General features: G+C 46.5%; 1 protein-coding gene across 4 annotated transcripts in view; it reads left to right on the forward strand.

Annotated features, from left to right (window-relative positions):
- Positions 1-454: 454 nt before the first annotated feature.
- The window catches only part of TRIO (trio Rho guanine nucleotide exchange factor), a 259,894-nt gene continuing 245,637 nt past the window's right edge, over positions 455-14,711 (forward strand). Inside the window, exon 1 of one of the 4 annotated variants that reach the window (XM_079984877.1) lies at positions 455-804. In XM_079984877.1, the coding sequence (XP_079841003.1) occupies positions 699-804 (106 nt within the window). In that variant the 5' untranslated portion in view covers positions 455-698. Of the gene's footprint in view, positions 805-2,685; positions 2,804-14,711 lie in introns of those variants that run through there. The other 3 variants (XM_079984883.1, XM_079984882.1, XM_079984876.1) reach the window with 3 other exon arrangements.

The raw sequence follows: 14,711 nt of genomic DNA on the forward strand, positions 1-14,711 counted from the left end.
TCGCTGTCCCCACCCACCTTTTGCAATGGCAAGCAAGATGGAGGAGCGGGGCGGCTTCGGCGCCCTCCCAGGGCGCTGTTGTTGAAAAAGCGCAGCTGCTCCCCAAAGGCTGCGGCGCCCTTGCTGCCCCCCCCCCCAAGCGCGCCCCGCTGCCCCCCCCCTCTTCCCGGATTGCATCCCTCCCTCCCCACCCTCTCCTCCCATGCGCCCTCCCTCCCCTCCTTCCTGCAATTGTCTTTGCTTCTCCTCCCCCCTATCCCGCATGCACCCATTGCTTATGCACGCGCTCTCTGGAGAGGCTCTGCCAGAGCTGTGATCCCTCCACGCGCGCGCCTCCATCTATTATTGCGATCCTTTGGCTGCCGCCGGTGCAACCGGATCGATCCATCCACCCATCCAGCTGCCCCTTTCTTTTCTCCCCCCCCCCATTTCCCCCCTCCTCTCCCCCTCCCTCCTTGCGCCATCGTCATTGCCAGCGCCGCCGCCACCGCCGCGTTTCTCGGATGGATTTCTTCTTCCTGGGTGTTTTTGCTGGAAGGTGAAGCCGGAGCCCCCCGAGGTTTTAGATCTCCTCTTCTTCCTCCTCGACCCCCAGCTCCCGTCAGCGATCCAGGCCGAGAAGGGAGCGACGAGCCCGGTCAGCGTGGCGGTGGCAGCGCGCTCGGGTCCGGAGGAGCCACCGACCGCGTCTCGCAGCCATGAGCGGCTCCACCGCCGCCTCCTCCACCAGCGGCAACGCGGCCGGCGAAGGGGCGGAGGACGCCGCCAAGGATTCCGCGGACATCGCGGCTTTCTTCCGATCGGGTGAGCGCTCCGCTTGGCCGGAGGGGAAAGGTGGTCTGGCGTTGGGGAGGAGAGGGTTGGCCTTTCCAAGGAGTTTGAAGAAGGAAGCGAGGGGGGAATCTCGGTCGTTCCGATTTTATTTCCCCCGTCCGGTGGTTTTGTGCGCTTTGGAGTGTCGCTGCTTTCCTTGCCCAAGAGCTAAAAAAAAAAAAAGGGGGGGGGAGGTATCAATCCTTGCCTCGGCAAGCCTCATATTTTTGCAGGATTTCTATGGCCGTGCGTTGAAAAAGGCCAAATGTTCACAGGACCAGCCATATGTACCGCTGTATGCGTTTTACAGGGTCTCTTTAATATTAGGTCGATGGATCTGGCTGTCAACTCCAAAGCCCCGGTATAGATTCTCTTTTAGCCAGTCGGGGTACCTTATCGTGCCCCATTCTTCAGAGCAGCCTCACCTCCTTTAAAGACTAGATTTCCCCTCCTTGATAAAGTCAATAGACTACAGAAGGCCAAGACTATCTGTGGACTGTAGCATGCGTTTGGGTGTCATAATCCACAGCCTTTGTCACTGTTTCTAGACAGCTGCTGTAACCAAGGAATGGCAACCCAGCCGCATCCCCATCTTTCCCTTCCTCCATGGGGGGGAAAAACCCAAGCATTTGTTTTCTTGTCTAGCTTTTGGCTCCAGCTCTGGGTGTGTGTTTATTTCTATTAAAATGAAAAGCTTCTCTCTCTCCATCTCTGCCTGCCTGCCTTTGCGGTTCGAATGCAAGTCTTGGAAAAGCAGGGTGTAAATAATCTACAGAGAGGCTAAGATAGAGTTGGCTTTGTTTGTCTGTTTTTTTCTTTTCTGGGGAGCGTGCATTTTAATTTTTATTTTTAATACAAATTTGGCCTAAGGAGTGGACAGTTGATTGTCTTTGTGCATTGATTTTGGTAGATGGTCGGATTTCGGGGGGGGGGGGCTGTTGGCAGAGGAAGACATGCATCTTGCATAGTTAAGCTGTAAGGGAAATACTTTGACACAAGGCAGGTGCTGGGAGCCTCTCCTTACATGGTCACTCCAGCTGTTGTCCAAACCTCCTTGTATCCTGTTACCCTAGGGTGGTAAAACTTTTATTATTATTATTCTCGTTATTGAGTGCTTGAGATGGGGTAATGGCTGCATCTGGGAAACAGAATGGATAAGGCGCAGAAGGCAGGCGATTCCTCCAAAACAGAGCTTTTCCAGAAACCCTACAAGTGCAGAAAGGTAACCTGTACATTAATGATGCCTGCCCTGTGTGTGAAACTGCCATGTTGCAAGGCTCCCAATGAATCCATTGCTTATGGCCACAGGGACTGTGTGATTTGTATAAGACAGTAAGGGGTGGGAAAGGAGTAGTTAGTTGGGCCTGTATGTTTCTGGGCTTGCAGCTGAACTGAACAATCACTTTCTCCCCTTGGAAAATGGGGTGGGGGAAAGGAGTGGTTGTTGGGTCATATGTGCAAGTCACAGACATCCCTTTGCTTCTGGAGCAAACGTACCCGGTTCTGACAAATCCAAGTAAAAACGAGGAGGCTCTGTGGATTCAGGTGGGGAGGGATATCTCTGGAAGGAGGGAAGGAAAAGGCATGGGGTTGTCCCAACCAATGCCTGCCTGCTGTTGCGGGGGGGGGGGGGGTAGGGGGAGGAGGCTGAAGGGGAAGCCCAGCAGAAAGGCCCCCTGTAACGGCTTGCCTGTCAGACTTCTCCCGAACACTGCTTTAGACAGAAGCTCTCGCTTTGGGTTTTCCTCCCTCTTGCCAGAATTTGTTTGGTTCCTCCTCCTCCTCCTCCTCTGCTGCTGATATGCTGCTCATCATCATCCTTCCAAGGAGGTGGGGAGAGGGGGAGATAGGACAGCGGGCTTCTTCGCTTGCTTCATCTGGATGCCTTTAAAAGGACCGAGCCTAGGAAGTGGGGATAGGTTGGGGGGGGGGAGAGAAAGAGAAGAAATGCAGACTCATCTCTGGAGAACCGAAGGGGCATCTGAGTTAGGTAGGTATTTTGCCTCTATTAGTGAAGGAGTAGACCATGATTGCTTGGAATAAGTGTTCGTTTGCTAGCGTTTGCCCTATTTGATGGAGAACTGGGACATTGGCGGGGGGGGAGGCATATGGAGAAGGGAAGGATGAAAACTGTCAGTCGTTGGGTCTCCCCTTTATTCTCCTCCTCCCCACTCCCCGAGTTGGTTAAAGTCAGGGAACTTGTATACAAGGGTGATCACAAGCTTCTCGGCTCACAGTCCCTTAATCTGGGCCAGATATGATCCTTGAGGGTGGTGGCTATGTGGACAGGTGGCTGCTTTTCTCGTGAGCTCTGTTGTTGTTGTATGAAATGGGCTCCCAGGATAGACTGCATGGATAATGTTCCTCGGGAACCCATAATCCCTGTTGGACATCACTGCCGTGGTTAGACTGTCTCGCAGCGCTGAGTTGCAGGGAGACCCATTCATTCTGCATGGCTTCAAGGGTGAGTGTTTTGCTTTCCTGGGCATTTCTGGCGTCGTGGGAATTGGGTGAGTTGCTGCCTAGGTACACTAACCAGCCCAATTGAGGTTGCTTTCCTCTAGGTTTGATCTGTGCTGCGTGACAAAGATGTTCTGGTGTGTGCCTGTTGCGAGACATAAGTGAATTTTTTACTGTTGAAAAGACTTTCTGCACTGGGGTTATGTCAGAGCGTTCTGGCTTCTCTTCAAGACAGGCTTTCAAATTCATCGGCAAAATTTACTGGCCTTCATACCTGTCTATAGATACTTGTTTTGGGCTGTATCCACTGTCCTGGGGATAAGACAGTTGAATTCAGCAGGATTTGAAACCTGACAAAGGCAACATATGATTTCCCTGCCCTGGGCCACCTCCAGTTGATTCTTCTTGCCTCAGAGAAGTGACTACAGTATTTGCAAACCTTGTACAAAATGTGTTATGCCTTGGTGGTTCTGCTTCAGGTTTTATCTAATTTCTGATTCACCTGTATTCACCCACTTTGAGCCATTCTGCAGTGAAAGCATCCCTGAGAATATTGGTAGTGAGAAGACTGGGAGAATTAGAAAGGCTGTTAAACAATAAACACAGGAGCTAATCATTGACAAATCCTTCTCTTTAGAATCCACTTAGATCAGGCATGCAGAGACACACACCGACTTGGGCTGTGTGTTAGATTTAATCCCACCTAAATCATGTTTTGGGACGTGGGTGGTGCTGTGGGTTAATCCACAGAGCCTAGGACTTGCTGATCTGAAGGTCGGTGGTTCGAATCCCCGCAATGGGGTGAGCTCCCGTTGCTCAGTCCCTGCTTCTGCCAACCTAGCAGTTTGAAAGCACATCAAAGTGCAAGTAAATAAATAGGTACCACTCCAGCGGGAAGGTAAACGGCATTTCCGTGCACTGCTCTGGTTCGCCAGAAGCGGCTTAGGCATGCTGGCCACATGACCCGGAAGCTGTATGCTGGCTCCCTTGGCCAGTGAAGCGAGATGAGCGCCGCAACCTGAGAGTCGGTCACGACTGGACCTAATGGTCAGGGGTCCCTTTACCTTTACCTAAATCACGTTTGAAATTTTATTTTATTTTTGTAAAAGACCTGATTTGGCTTTCTTTGTGTTGATTAGCTATTGACTTTGGAAAATTGGGAAAGTCATTCAAATAAATACATGTCTCTGTAGGAAAGTCCTGGTGGTATGGGTAATGATAGACAACGAATGGGGTGGAAAGTGCTGCAATAGGAAACAAAAGGGGGGGGACCTGGGAAGAACAGGGATGGGTGGATGGAATACCAGAATGGCGTTTTAAGCATGCAAGTAGGAGTTTGGGCGGGCAGCATGACTGGTCTTCCAGGACCGGCAAAGAGGGAGGGGGCTTTGATTTTGGAATGGTGCAGCTGCTATGGGAGAGTATCTCTGAGTCATTGGGATGGGTGAACTTTTTATGGCGTGGAATGTACTAACTGTGGACTGCTGGTTGCTTCCACTGGACAAGCAAATCAAAATAGGTCCTCGGAGCCTCAATGCTGAGGCCTGTAGGTGCTGCTGAATAGCTCGAGCACCTATGAAGATAAAGCCAGAAATGGAATATGGTGGGGCCGGCATGCTGTACAATGGCTGGTTTGGTGCAGTTAATAATGGTACGTCACTCCCATGACGTTTGCTTGTTGCGGGAAGTGGGAAGAATCCAAGAAAGCTACTAAAATCATGCTTTAAAAAATAAATAATAATTTAAAAAATCAGATGGCTCTGTTGCATATTGGAGGTAGGAATGCCTAGTTTCGCCTATAATATAGGAATGACCTTTTTATTTAGCCTTAAAATGTTGGTCTCTTGTGCTATAGGAACTACAGACTTTGTGACCAAACTATATGAGATGCTCTCTGATTAGATTTCCACAAATTTTCTGGGGAAGGTGGAAAATAGTTGTGGGGGGCCCTATAAATTGGTTTCTTGGGGAGAAGGGGTTTCTGACTTCCTTTGCCCCCTACCCAGTCTGTCTCCAGGGTTAGAAACTCAGCTATATAAGCTGGGTGCCAAATGGGTTGCAGTCACTAAAACAGAAAGCCAAGGTGCCGTTTTGGAGCCAGGTGGCTCGAAAGTCATATTTTTCAATGCAACTTTTGGGTTCCTGAAATTCATTCCGATCGTGCAGATAAAATATAACGGATAGAATTCTACAGGGTGTGTCGCTAGCGTGTGAAAACAGTCAAGGTCCACGGATCTCCAGGCAGGCACCTCCAGATGGTGTAGATGTCAGGTGCCATCCTCGCGCCCGGGCATCTTCACTTGGTCACAAACGGCCAATAAAGGTAAAGGAACCCCTGACCATTAGGTCCAGTCGTGACCGACTCTGGGATTGTGTACTCATCTCGCTCTATAGGCCGAGGGAGCCGGCGTTTGTCCGCAGACAGTTTCTGGGTCATGTGGCCAGCATGACTAAGCCGCTTCTGGCGAACCAGAGCAGCGCACGGAAACGCCGTTTACCTTCCCGCCGGAGCGGTACCTATTTATCTACTTGCACTTTGACGTGCTTTCGAACTGCTAGGTTGGCAGGAGCAGGGACCGAGCAACGGGAGCTCACCCCGTCGCGGGGAATCGAACCACCGACCTTCTGATCAGCAAGCCCTAGGCTCTGTGGTTTAACCCACAGCGCCACCCGTGTCCCTTTAAATGGACAGGTGCAAAATGCGCCTGGCGAATTTCAAGCATGGTTTGCCGCCCATGGGAAGCATGTGTGATTTTCCCAGCTGGGCAAACAGCAGATTTGGCATTGTGGAGGTGGGCAATTTATTGATCAGGATAGTGGCCCGAGTGGAAAAGGGATAGCTCCCCTTCTTCCCAGTGCCACAGCCCCGGTCCAGCGTGGCTGCTTTGTATAGATCAGAGCTCTGATCTCAGCTCATCTCTGTTGGCTTTCCGGTAGTAGGCCGTGGTACCTCAAAAGGAAAGAAGCACTTCAAAGCAAAGCAGTGCTTCCCGTTTTCTTGGAAAGGGTAGACGTATTTCTCAGCATGCTGTAACTTGGGTGGAAATGTTTCCTTAATGCTTGAAATAACAGGCACAGTAACACTTTTGGCCCAATCCGATACGCACACTTTGAACGGATGTTGTTGCGCTTGTGGGCTTAATACTTTGGCATGCGCGCTGTTCCTGCCACTTTGTTTCCTTATTTTTATTGGCAGAGATCAATATTGGTAGCACGATACTGCCCTCCACATTAAAAAGGCGGCGCGAGGGCCTTTCATGCGCTGACTTTTCGAGCCTCGTATACACTGCTGTGATGTAAGCGGGACCAGGAGAAGCGAAGACTTCCTGTGCTCTCGTTCTCTCCTCGTTCTTTCTCGTTCCCTGCAATTATATAACTGGGCCCACTCGGTTTGATGTGCAGTATAGCACTTCGTGGTCTACATTTTTTAAATGCCTCCTAAAAATAGAGGGAGGGATGACTTTGAAACAAACTAGATCGAGGAAGTTGTGTAACGCTAAGAGTTCTTTTGCTATTTCAATGGGTAATTTGAACTACTTTGAAAGCAGGGTTTTTCCCCTCTTGGGGGGCCACATTCTCTTGCGGGTTAATCTATTTGGGGCCGCATGCTGGCTGCGGTCAGAGCTGCTCCCATTTCTCTCCCCCATTTCTTTCCCTTTTCTTCCCCAACTCTTTTGGTTGCATGCAGAAGGTCAGAGGTTTGAACTGAGAGTTTGCAGAGAGCTTTGTCCTTCAGTCCATTTCAGTTTTGCTTCCTTTCCACCCTCCTTGTTTCCCTCTGGGTTTTCCTCACCTGCATGGAAACAGGCCATTTTAATGGAATTAGTATATTTTTATTAAACCTTTTTTCAAAAAAAACCCAAAAAACCCCAAAATGCCCAAACTTTTGAAATACACAGCGCATTTCAACTCTTGTTTGGATTTGTGATTCCTGGATATAAAGTAAATATTTGCCCGGACACTTTCTAAGCCACTAGCAATCAAACTTCCTACATTCAGATAACATCAACTTGTCTCAAATAAATGCTGCATATTGCTGAGAATTCTAGCATGCCCAGTTGCAGCTGATTCAGAACTAACACCAGACCATAGTGCTGTGTGAAAAAACAATCAAAAAACCCTGGGCGGCTCTTCTCAGGTGTGGTGATGATTCCCTATCTTTTTTCCTGTAAAAAAAACCCAGCTATAAGTAAGTCAGAAATTAAATTGCTATAACAAATGAAAAAAAAACCCACTATGTAAAAATCAGGTTTTTGTTTTTTTGTTTTTTGCTCTCTGGCGCCATTTGGTGTTGCATGTTTGTAGCACATTCCAAACGTTATGTGTGAGGTTTTTTAAAATATATATAACTAATGTAGCTGAGTCCCTGGTTTGAAGTCAAAACACAGTTTGCTGTTTCAGCCAACCCAGCAACCTACAGTTTGTACTTCTGCAAGCCATAGTCTGCTAGTATGGTTTGCCTTAATCCTGGTGTGTGAAACCAAGGCTTCTTGACTGCTTATTCACAGAACACAGAACCATGGTTTGACATTGCACCAGAGTTTTTTGGTCTCACCGTCTTTCTCTCTTAGTCTTAAGGTGGGGCATGGCAGGAGCACAACTTCTCATTTTTATGGCTTGATATCTTTTCAGGTAAGAGAGAGAGACTACCAACAGACAGAAAAGTAAGAATAGAGAGAGGAGAAGGGCAAAAATGTATGGTAAAAATGGTCCAATCTTTCAGGCTAGGGTGAAACGTGGCTCTAGGAAAGTTTTTTATTTATTTATTACATTTTATTTATTTTATTACATTTTATTTATTTATTACATTTGTATATCACCCTTCCTTAGACAGTCTCAGGGCAGTTCACAACAAAATAAAACACAAAATGAATAATAAAAATAAGAGCAAAACACCCCCCAACCGACACATTTAAAAGGACCTAGAATGTTGATCAGCCAAATACCTGGTTGAAGAGGAACGTTTTCACCTGGCGCCTAAAAATATAAATAATGAAGGTGCCAGGTGAGCCTCCCTGAGGAGAACATTCCACAAATGGGGGGCCACCACAGAAAAGGCCTGTTCTCGTGTTGCCACCTTCTGGACCTCACGGAGGAGGTGCATGAAGAAGGGCCTCAGAAGATGATCTGAGAGTCCAGGTAGGTTCATATGGAAAGAGGTGGTCCTTGTGGTATTGCAGTCCTGAGCTGTTTAAAGCTTTATAGACCAAAACCAGCACTTTGAATTGGGCCCAGAAACTAATTGGTAGCCAGTGCAGTTGGACCAGGATCAGTGTAATATACTCAAACTGTCTTTCTCTGGCGAGGAGTCTAGCCACTGAATTCTGCAGTAACTGAAGTCTCCAAACCGTCTTCAGAGGAAGCCCTATGTATAACGCGATGCAGTAATCTAACCTTTAGGTTATCAGAGCATAGACTACAATAGTTAGGCTATCTCTGTTCAGATAGGGGTGTAGCTGGGCCACTAGCCAAAGCTGATGGAAGGCGCTCTAGGCCACTGAGGCCACCTGAGCCTCAAGTGACAGCAAAGGATCCAGGATTTTCCCCAAGCTATGAACCTGCTCCTTTAGAGGAAGGATAACCCCATTAAGAACACGCAATCTCCCACCCATCCGGTCTGTTTCTATTATGTAGAATAGCAGAGTCTGGGACAATTCCTACTGAGAGAGGCGGTCCTTGAGTAGTAGTAATAATAATAATAATAATAATAATAATAATAATAATAATAATTTATTATTTATACCCCGCCCATCTGGCTGGGTTTCCCCAGCCACTCTGGGCAGCTTCCAACAGAACATTAAAATACAATAGTCTATTAAACATTAAAAGCTTCCCTAAACAGGGCTGCCTTCAGATGTCTTCTAAAAGTCTGGTAGTTGTTTTTCTCTTTGACATCTGGTGGGAGGTTGTTCTACAGGGTAGGTGCCACTACCAAGAAGGCCCTCTGCCTGGTTCCCTGTAACTTGGCTTCTCGCAGCGAGGGAACTGCCAGAAGGCCCTCGGCACTGGATCTCAGTGTCCGGGCAGAATTGCGGCCCTGAGCCATTTAAGACTTTATGGGTCAAAACCAGCACATTGAATTGGGTCCAAAAACTAATTGGCAGCCAGTGCAGTTGAGGACTGCTACTCAAGATACACACAATGTTTGTCTGAGGTTGCTTGTTGCAGGCGAAGTTCGGTGGTTCTGTGCAAAGCTATATATGCTTCTTGGGTCATTTGCAGTCTTCCAAATGAGGAGGCTTCTGAGAAACATTGGGGTTACCTGAAACATAACTTTGAAAGCCACTGCTTGTGAATGGAGCCAACATGCCTTCTGATTAAGGAAGGAAAACCTTTGGTCTTCGTTTTTTCCTTGGTTAGTTCCCCAGGACATCAGTTCTGTTGCCAGATACTGCCATTATTTTTTGCTATTTCAGAAATTGTTCTTTTTTGTTCACACTTCGTTTCTCATCTTGGTTATCATCATCATCATTTTTAATTTGTATACCGTCTTTCCATCTTACAATACTCAAGGCGGTTTACAAGCTGAAGAAACAAAAAATGTACATCTTACAACAATCTAATGCAATACAAAAATGTGATAATAAAACATAACTTTAAAATAGGCAACCTATATCAAAAAAGTAACATTCAACAATCATTAGAATAGTATAAAATAATAATATTAACATATAAAAGTTAAACAGAAATCCACTCAACAGTTACAATAAATGATATCTAAACTATAGTCAATAAAACAACGGGAAGCCACATTACATAAAACAATACAATGCGCATTGAGAAGCAGAGACTAGAGAGTAGACTAAGGCAGGTGGAAGGAGGCCTTGCCTGATGGAGTCTCTCCCCTCATGATTCGTTTTTTTCTTTTTTTTGGGGGGTGGACTTCCTTCCTCAATATAATCTTTTGTCCGCAATTCTGCACTTTGTTCTGCTCACCACGAGATGCTGCTATTACTGTTAATATTACAGTGGTACCTCGGGTTACAGATGCTTCAGGTTACAGACGCTTCAGGTTACAGACTCCTCTAACCCAGAAATAGGACCTCGGGTTAAGAACTTTGCTTCAGGATGAGAACAGAAATTGCGCGGCGGCAGCAGGAGGCCTCATTAGCTAAAGTGGTATCTCAGGTTAAGAACGGACCTCCAGAACGAATTAAGTGCTTAACCAGAGGTAAAGGTAAAGAGACCCTTGACCATTAGGTCCAGTCGTGACCGACTCTGGGGTTGTGGCGCTCATCTCGCTTTATTGGCCGAGGGAGCCGGCGTACAGCTTCCGGGTCATGTGGCCTGCATGACTAAGCCACTTCTGGCGAACCAGAGCAGCGCACGGAAACGCCGTTTACTTTCCCGCCGGAGCGGTACCTATTTATCTACTTGCACTTTGATGTGCTTTCGAACTGCTAGGTTGGCAGGAGCTGGGACTGAGCAACGGGAGCTCACCCCGTCGTGGGGATTCAAACTGCCGACCTTCTGATCAGCAAGTCCTAGGCTCTGTGGTTTAACCCACAGCGCCACCCATGTCCCATTAACCAGAGGTACCACTGTATTATTAGTTAATAATAGTTTAATAGCTTTCCTCCACCCTAACTTCCAAGGGTAGGTTGCAACAATTTAAAGAATACAACACAAAAAATGGTTTAGAACTGTAATAGGGTGGGTTCTAAACATTTATATTTCAGGTGTCTTTGGGTAAAGAAGTGTGTGTGTGCCACTCTCATGTCACTTCCATCTTTTATTCTAATCACTGACATCCAGTTTTGTTTTGTTTTCTTCAGTTTACATGGTTGCGCCCTGCCTTTTGGAAATTCCCCACAAAGCAGCATTCTAGGGTTCTTTGATTCAGCTCCCCTTTGATTTCTCATTAGGTTTCAGTTTTGACTGTGGCTCTTTTCTTGTTAAGGCAAAGATCTTGTGTTCCACATCCTTTTTTCTCTGGCCTCTTCCTGTGCCTGGAATGGTTGTTCTGAACATATTTTACCGTATTTAAAAATGACGTTTCCAATTTATCCAAATTGAATCTTTTTGAACATGTCACCCTTGATACTGCTAAGAAATTAAAATTACCAGGATGTCATAGATCCACTTTGCCATCAAATTCCACTCTTGAATATTAATACAGTACATCATTTTGCAAACTGCTGATTTATTCCCTTCTAAACTACAAATGGAATTTTCTACTTGGGCCAAAAAAGCAGAAATTGACCCGCCCAAATATGAAATGCAACCAACGCGTTATCTGCAGTTCACTATGATATTCCTGTCCTTGCAACTCTTCTGAGCTTTTGAGCCTCTTTGGAGATAAAGGGTGGGCTTTTAGTCACAGGACAACTTGGCGCTTGGTTACATGACACGGGTAGTGCTGTGGGTTAAACCACAGAGCCTAGGACTTGCCGATCAGAAGGTCGGTTGTTCGAATCCCCGTGACGGGCTGAGCTCCCATTGCTGGGTCCCAGCTCCTGCCAACCTAGCAGTTTGAAAGCACGTCAAAGTGCAAGTAGATAAATAGGTACTGCTCCGGCGGGAAGGTAAGTGGCATTTCCGTGCACTGCTCTGGTTCGCCAGAAGCGGCTTAGTCATGCTGGCCACATGACCTGGAAGCTGTACGCCGGCTCCCTTGGCCAATAAAGCGAGATGAGCGCCGCAACCCCAGATTCCGCGACTGGACCTAATGGTCAGGGGTCCCTTTACCTTACTTGAATTCTAGAAGAGATTTCAAAATCAGGAAATCCTGAAAAGGTTAGAGTAGGGTGCCATATTTAGCAAAATGGCATGCTATAGTTCATTATAACTAAAGGCTGCAGGTGGGTGAATAACGCTGGAATCTTTCTTGAATGTGCAGGGAATTTTTTTTATATATCGAGGGACATTCCTCAGGGATGTGTTAAGTGCAAGCAAAAACGATAACGCTCAAGAAAGAAGTGTCCACGAAATGTCACACTAGTGCGACCAAATTGGGGATTTCTAGTAAATGGTAAGAAACCAAAACTGCTGTTGAACAAGCCTTGAGAGATTTGAGGTGGTGGAACAATTATTTTGATCTCTTGCAGCTTCATGAACCATGGTTTATATAGTGGGGGACAAGCATCAGGACCAAGTGCTTCTCCCATGATCCCCCACCTCACGTTCTGGAACTTTATTCCTGACTTTTATTAATCCAGGGTTGCTGTTACTATCTGAACTGTGAACTATTGCTTAATCTTGGGTAGCAAACCAGGATAAGTCAGCCGATACGCGAGTGAAGGGGAAGAGTACTTGAACCCAAAACTTGTTCCTAGCTTCAGGAACGGCACTTAATCGTTTTGTCAACGCAGACAAAACACATACCGGGGAACTAATTGGTTTGTGAAGCTGGGAAAGATCACCCAGACGATACCAACATGTGATTTTGTAAGAAAACTCTGGAAAGAATTGGGATGAGGCTGTGTTAGACCTGTGAAGACAGCCCCAAGTGTACCACCCTAACTATGGAGGAAGGGTGGAACAAAAGCAGTGCCATTAATCTAGAGTGTAAATAAGGTCACTGGGCACCTTGTAATTTTACTTTTCCAATTCTTGAAGTGAGGAGAAGCCGCCATCTTGCGGGATTCCTGTCCTCCAAGGCTACGCTGCTCATGAATAGAGCCAGATTGTCGCCTGACTGGGCTCTTGGAGCTCTTTGTGGCAAAAGGGATGGGTTGGGAGAGGAGCTATGGGAAAGCATAGCCTACTTTTTATGAGCCCGGTCATGTGACAGTTGCATCACCATGTGGAGTTTTGAGCCTAGCCATGTGGCTGTTGCATCACAAGAGGAGTGGGTGGGGCTACACCAGGTTGATTTTTTCAGCCATCTTTCTCTAGCCTAGTGAGCACTTGGTCACTTGCTTACATTGAAGTGAAGTATCCCCATGTGATTCACCACTCCAGCAAAGGACCAGGGCTGCTGACCTGATACTCGGGGAAGACACCAAGGAACCATGTACTTCAATAAGGGGCACATGCTTTTCAGGCTCAATTGCGGACATCTCTGTTTAAAGGCATTCTGGAAGTGGGAATGGGCAGAATCTTTTCCTGAAGCCTTGGAGAGTAGGGTAGTACTAGATTAGGTAGGACATTGGTTCAAACTCTACGTAGATCAGCTGCTTGCATGCTTGGTTTGCAGTCGTCTTACACAGCCAGAGAATGTGAATATTGCATAGTTAATTTCTAACCTCTCTTTTTCTTCTTCAAGGAAAAGCTTGGATATTTTTTTGAAATAATTCTAAATGGTTCTTCATCGCAACAGATTCCCTCAGTGGTGAACAATAATAAGTATTCAATAGAAGCAAAATGATTCATCATAAAACAATAAAAGCTAAAAGGCACCAGCAAAAAACAAGCACTGTGCGCAAGACAAATGGAGCCCCTTTAAAATGCCCGAGTAAGCAAGGAAATCTTAACCTGGCATCTAAAATACTGTAATATTTTTGCCAGTTGAGCCTCCCATGGGAGAGTGTTCTAGAGTTGAGGTTCCATCTCAGGAAAGGTCCTCTCCTTGTTGGGAACGTATTGCAGATCAGCAAGCGATGGAACCTGGGGAAAGGCCTTAGCTGAACATCTTAATGCGTGAGTAGGACAAACATGGGATGAGCTATAGGGATCCCAAGCTGTTTAGGACATTAAAGTGAATGATTAACACTTTGAATTGCTCCTGGAAGCAGATTTGCACCCAGATTAATTCTTTGAGAATTGGGGTTACACAGCCCCATCTATGCACAGGAACATTTGGATGGACTGAAGCTTTTAAGCCATCTTCAAGGGCAGCCCCAAGCGTGACCCATTACAATAGTCCAACTGGGTGGGCACCAGAGTATGGCTCACCATAGCTTAGCAATCCCTACCCAGGAATTCTAAGCGTACACAACTGTTCAGTTCTGTCGGTGGCTGTTGGTTACAATAGTCCCAAACAAATACCGTACTTTTCTGTCTGTAAGACGAGGTTTTTTTCTTCAAAAACCATGTTAAAAATTGGGGATAGTCTTATACATGGGTAGTGCATTGTGGGGATGTGTGATTGGTGGCTGCAACGAGTTGGAGAATGTTGTCGGTGGCTGCGTCAAGGGGCTGGTGTTGATTGGCTGTCATTGTGACAATTGGGCGGTCGATTTGCTTCTTTTTTTGACGAAGGGACAGAGGATAGGTGGTTTTTGCAATGCCGGCAGCGGCGGATTAAGGAACATATACATTTCCCCCCAAATAAATAGGTTACCTCGATAGCCTTGGTGCATTTCTGTGTTTGATTCAGCAAGGGAAATTTCTAAGTTCTAAACAGAAATCTAAAGCTAGTTCTTTTTGTGTAACTTTTTATTATTTAGAAAGCTTGAGGTGCTTCCCCCCACCCATAATTAAAACAGGGATTGGTGTACGAGTCGGAACTGCGAGAGGGGGAAAAATAAAAATAAAATGGTGCTTCTGTTAATGCT

The sequence above is a fragment of the Podarcis cretensis genome (genome assembly GCF_951804945.1).
Source record: "Podarcis cretensis genome assembly, chromosome: 7".
Lineage (NCBI taxonomy): Eukaryota > Metazoa > Chordata > Lepidosauria > Squamata > Lacertidae > Podarcis > Podarcis cretensis.